The following is a 5,530-nucleotide window of genomic DNA, read 5'->3' as shown; positions in this document are numbered from 1 at the left end:
CCCGTTCTTAGCCCATTCCGAGTAGCTGACCGCTTAGGGCCCCAAAAAATAAAGGACCTCAAATATTAAATGGTGTAATTCAGTCTTGGTTTTGAGTTTTTCTATTTTTAGGGCTTGAAGTATCCTATTCCAATGATCTGTTTTTAAATCGAATATTTCGAATTAGATATTTTTAAAATTCCCTAATATTTAGCATTAGCATTATATATGAAGAGCTCGTGAAAGAATCGACATCTATATTTAGTTACGATGTTACATATGGTTACGTGAGATGAGTATATAACAAAGAAAGATCTGTTCCAGCTTCCATCAGTAAACTTTGAACACATTCATTAAACCTTAATTACTACTACCGAACTGATTTAGTTGAGACAACATTAAATTGGCCATTGATGTGTCACTCGTACTTCAACCATATTTATATCTTTACTAACTAATTCATATATTATAAATACACAATTTCCACCCCTTATTGTTTTCATCTTTCTTATTATTCTCATCATGGAGCTTCACATTCTACCCATCCTCACTTTCCTTTTTGTAAGTTCATTTATATCTCCATCCTCTAGCTAGCTTTTATATATATATATATATATATATATAGAGGGACTATAATTATTTTTAAATAAAAAAATTAGGAGATTTAAACTCCTAATTTTTAGTTGAGAAACTAAACTCTTATCCACTGAATTAAATCTTTTTTTTAGAAAAATAATACAATATTATGCTATTGTAAAATGATTTAATAAATAACAGGTCTTATATAAGACTATCTCACTCTATGGTAAGCTCATATAATTAATTTATTTCTCTAATTGAATAATTAAAGGTTGTAACGGATCACTTACAGGTTATAAGTGGTCACTCTAAGACTATAAAATGTGACCACTTAAAAACTGTAAATGATCACTCTAACATTAAAAGTGATTACTTTAAGACATTAACGGCCCGTTTGGTACATGGTATTAGAGGGCGATAATGGTAATAAAATTAAGTAATAAAAAATTTTGTTGTTTGGATGCCTTCAATGGTAATGAATGGTAATAAAATAAAGTAATAAAATTACCAAAAAGGGCCGTTTTTATTACCATCAAACAACTTGGTATTAGGCTGTAATGGTAATGAAGTATTACTGTGGTAATAAAATAAGGTAATGTTGTTTCGAGCTGAAGAAAAAAAAAGTAATGCATGTAATTATCCAAAAACAATATTATTATTAAAAAATGAATCATTAGATAGAATAATTTAGATAAAATAATGCTTTTAGATACAAATATACAATAATGAAACTAAGAGTCATTACCATTTTTTATTACTAACAACCAAATGCAATCAATGAAATATTATCTTCCATTACCATTCTTTAGTCATACACACCAAATAAAAGAATCTTCATTACCAATTTTCATATCCATTCTTTCATTACTATTGTCATTATAACATTTCATTCCCATTACTTTATTACCATCAACCAAACGGACCATAAATACATATTGAATTAGTCTAATAAAAATAATTTCATCTTAATACCGTCTCATCTGCAAATTTGTGTTTAAAAATTAAGGAGGGCCAAGCCCCTTTGGGCTTGAATGAAGGTCCACCATTGTATATATTGCTACGAGTCTCGGAATTTATAATCTATGGGAAATGTTATTTCCCTTGCTAATTTACAAAGAAATAGACTATATTGTTTGGTTCTTTTCATAAAAAAATGAAAGATTTATTGTTTGGTTGAACATGGGAATACACAATTAGTCAATTAGTACGGAAATTTGCAATGATCTTGGACAAATATGGATTTTATTCCTACATTCATACTAAGTTAGACTTTCTAGGAATTCTAAATTCTAATGCCTTTTAATTATTTTGCTAAACAAATAGAATTATAATTAACACCTTGTAAATTTAAAATATTTTAAATTTTATTTTCCGAAATTTAAATGTTATTTAAAATAATGATGTGGGGAGTGTTTTTTTTTTCAGATTTTTCAAAGGATTTGCCAGGCAAGTCTTACACCTGAAAATTATTGGAAGGAAATGTTGCCAAATTCTGGCATGCCAAAAGCTATCAAGAATTCGTTTTCATCTGTTACCGGTATTACACTTCTTCAATACTCTCATTAATTAGTTTTTATAATTAGTTTTCAAAGGTTGATATTAATAATCTAACTTTTCATCCATTTTCTATAAATAATTATAATTTAAATTTATTTTTAATAAAATAAACATTTGACTTTAGTTTGCTGTCAGCATACTAATAACTATATTGATAAGAAAACTAATTGACTAATTAATAATCTAACTTTTCATCCATTTTCTATAAATAATAATAATTTAAATTTATTTTTAATAAAATAAACATTTGACTTTAGTTTGCTGTCAGCATACTAATAACTATATTGATAAGAAAACTAAGGGCAAAAATTGATTAGTTATAAAATAAAATATGATGATAGCAAAATAAGAGCAGAGGTTGGATTATTTAATAATCCAAAAGTAGAATTATTCAACGTGGATGGATAAAAGATTGAATTATTAATATTAATTTTTCCATTATTTTTATCATTTTAATTGGCCAAATTGTAAAAAATAAATACATGATTGTAAACGATAACCAAAACTCTATTTTGTAGCTTTATCGATGATTTTTGGTGTTTTCACCCTTAGTTTTTCACGTACAAAGTACCAATAGTAAACAACTATTATGTATCAAACATCTACAATAACGGTTATCTTTATCATTGGCTTTACAACTAATAAAAAAGCTAATATTGTCAACTAGTCAAATAAGTCAACTAAACAAGTCAACTAAGAAAACATCTCCAATAACAGTTATCTTTATTATCGACTTCACAACTAACAAAAAAGTAAATATTATCAAATAATTAAACAAATCAACTAAACCCGCCAACAACCGACAACTAATAATAAACGCCAAACACCCTTACTTTTAACCTTTTCAATTATTATCTAACTTTAGCATTTAAAATCTATTGCTACTAGGATTAATTACTCATTTTTAGAATCAAAATCTAAATTCGGCCTTTTTTTTTTATAGAATGGATTGAAGACAAAAGCACATCAGTAGATGTTGGCAAAGGAGGTGTACATGTCAATACTGGAGGAAAACAAGGAGGCGGTGGGACCTCAGTTAAAGTTGGGCCTCACAAAGGAGTCACCGTTGACACAGGAAAGCCCAATAAAGGCCACACTAGTGTAAGTGTGGGCCCAAAAAGTGGGGTTGGTGTACATACAGGAAAGCCTGGTGGGGGCCACACAGATGTCAGCGTGGGCCCAAAAACAGGAGTTGGGGTCCACACTGGTAAGCCTGGTAAAAGAGGGACTGTTGTTGGAGTTGGTAAAGGAGGAGTTTATGTTCATGCTGGCCCAAAAAAGAAGCCCGTTTATGTTGGAGTACATCCAGGCCCAAACCCATTTAATTATATGTATGCAGCTGAAGAAGCCCAAACCCATGATGATCCATCTCGTGCATTGTTTTTCTTAGAGAAGGATATGAAACAAGGGAAATCAATGAACTTACATTTTACTCGAAGTACAAACAATGCTAATTTTTTGCCTAGGGAGAAAGCCCAATTGCTATCCTTTTCGTCCGACAAAATGCCCGAAATTCTTGAAGAATTTTCGGTTCAACCAAATTCCGAGGAAGCTAAGGTTATCGAGAACACGATTAAAGGATGTGAAAGTAAGGGAATCAAGGGGGAGCAAAAATATTGTGCTACATCACTAGAATCTTTAGTTGATTACGCGAAAAACACCCTAGGGAAAAATGTAAAGGCAATGTCTACAGAAGCCGAAAATATAAATAGTAAAGCTCAAAAGTACACTATTGTCGCAGTTAAAAAAGTTGCAAATGACAATGAGGCCGCGGTTTGTCACAAGCAAAACTATGCTTATGCGGTGTTTTATTGTCACAAGACTAGGGAAACATCGGCATATGTAGTGTCCTTAGTTGGTGCGGATGGATCGAGGGCTAAAGCAATGGCTATTTGTCATGAGGATACTAAGGGTTGGAACCCAAAACATTTGGCATTCCAAGTGCTTAATGTTAAACCAGGAAGTGTACCTATTTGTCACTTTTTGCCAGAGGATCATATTGTTTGGGTACCTTACTAGGACTTGAGTTGTGAGATACCAAGTCTATTTCCCTTAGTTTGGTATGTTTAGTATAAAGAGTTGTTGTATTTGTGTTGTTTTGTTGTACTATATTTTACATGCCTAGATTATAATGTATGGTTGAGACTCAGTTATATGACCTAAAAACTTATATACTATTGTTATATAATATAATTATTATACTTTTTTTTTTGTTCATTCTACTTTTTACACATGATATAAGTTAGCTGTGGGTAGTTATTAGGTTTATCTGAGCAATTGTTAGCTATGATTAGTTGTTGTATGATTGTGGTGTAAGAGTTGATATCGACTTGGTCCATATAATCTATTTTTATTGTGCATTCTTTTTTAATCTTTCATTCAAAAGGTAGGTCATACTCCTCATTCTCCACTCAGTCACACTCCTTAAATGTAATTGGATACATTCTATTTTTGTTGTTAGCTGTTTGTGGTAATAAACGAGGGTAATGGGAATGAAAAACTATTGTAATTTTGATTGAAAATCTCTTGGCTACTTTGATGGCCATACTTGTCCAACTTCTATCATCTTATTTTCTTCATAAAATTCATTCTAATGCATTACTATTGGGAGATGTGATATTAGGTAGTAATGAAAATTTGTAAATAAAAAAACTTTTTTGTGATCAAAGTTTCATAACCATGAAAATGATATGAAACTATGATAAAAATTTACACTATAATTCATTATGCTGGTTATTAAAAGTAATTTGTTGAGATAATGTAAAAATTTTTGAACATTACATTTGATTTGAAACGTACAATGCATCACTCATATTAATCTTTGATCCCACTCATTTGCATCACACCAGATTAAGATGTTAGATGTTAGAACTAATGCAACTAAATAATGTCAAAAGAATGGAACAATGGAGTACTTACCATTTTATTTGTCAAACAAATAATAATTTCAAAATATTATTTAACCTCATAAAACCATCTAACAACTACTTAAAACTCTTATGCGGAACTACAATATCAGTTAACTATCAATTTATTGAATTTCATTAATAAATAATAATAGAATTGCATGGGAATATTGCAAAGAAATATTTTACATTAAACTTTCCGAAAATAAGTGGTTTCCTATGGATAACCTTTCTAAATATATATTCTTTCTATTTAAGATTCTTCAACATTTATGAATAGAAAACTTCTATAATTTAACAATGAATTTTTAACCATGCATTAATTCTCTTATATTTCCACAAATAAATGAATGGTCAATAAAGTCTCAATGAACATCCTCATCCAACTTCTATAAATACAATTGTTTAATTATTCTATCAAATCTAATAATTCCAATTATATATTATCTCCATTTATAAAGAAAATCTAAGGGGCAAAAAAAAAAAAAAAAAAAAACAAAAAAAATTTC

The 5,530-nt window shown here is 29.6% G+C and overlaps 1 protein-coding gene across 1 annotated transcript; it reads left to right on the top strand.

Annotated features, from left to right (window-relative positions):
* The first annotated feature begins 391 nt into the window (after nt 1–391).
* On the top strand, nt 392–4,318 carry LOC130802824 (BURP domain protein RD22). Its single transcript, XM_057666910.1, has 3 exons — nt 392–540; nt 1,984–2,095; nt 3,059–4,318. Exons 1-3 carry the CDS (start codon nt 502–504, stop codon nt 4,132–4,134), a joined length of 1,227 nt encoding a protein of 408 aa, XP_057522893.1. The 5' UTR covers nt 392–501; the 3' UTR covers nt 4,135–4,318.
* The last annotated feature ends 1,212 nt before the right edge of the window (nt 4,319–5,530 follow it).

This window comes from Amaranthus tricolor, chromosome 16 (genome assembly GCF_026212465.1).
Source record: "Amaranthus tricolor cultivar Red isolate AtriRed21 chromosome 16, ASM2621246v1, whole genome shotgun sequence".
In the NCBI taxonomy this organism is placed as follows: domain Eukaryota; kingdom Viridiplantae; phylum Streptophyta; class Magnoliopsida; order Caryophyllales; family Amaranthaceae; genus Amaranthus; species Amaranthus tricolor.
This window is presented reverse-complemented; position numbering and strand designations above follow the sequence as displayed.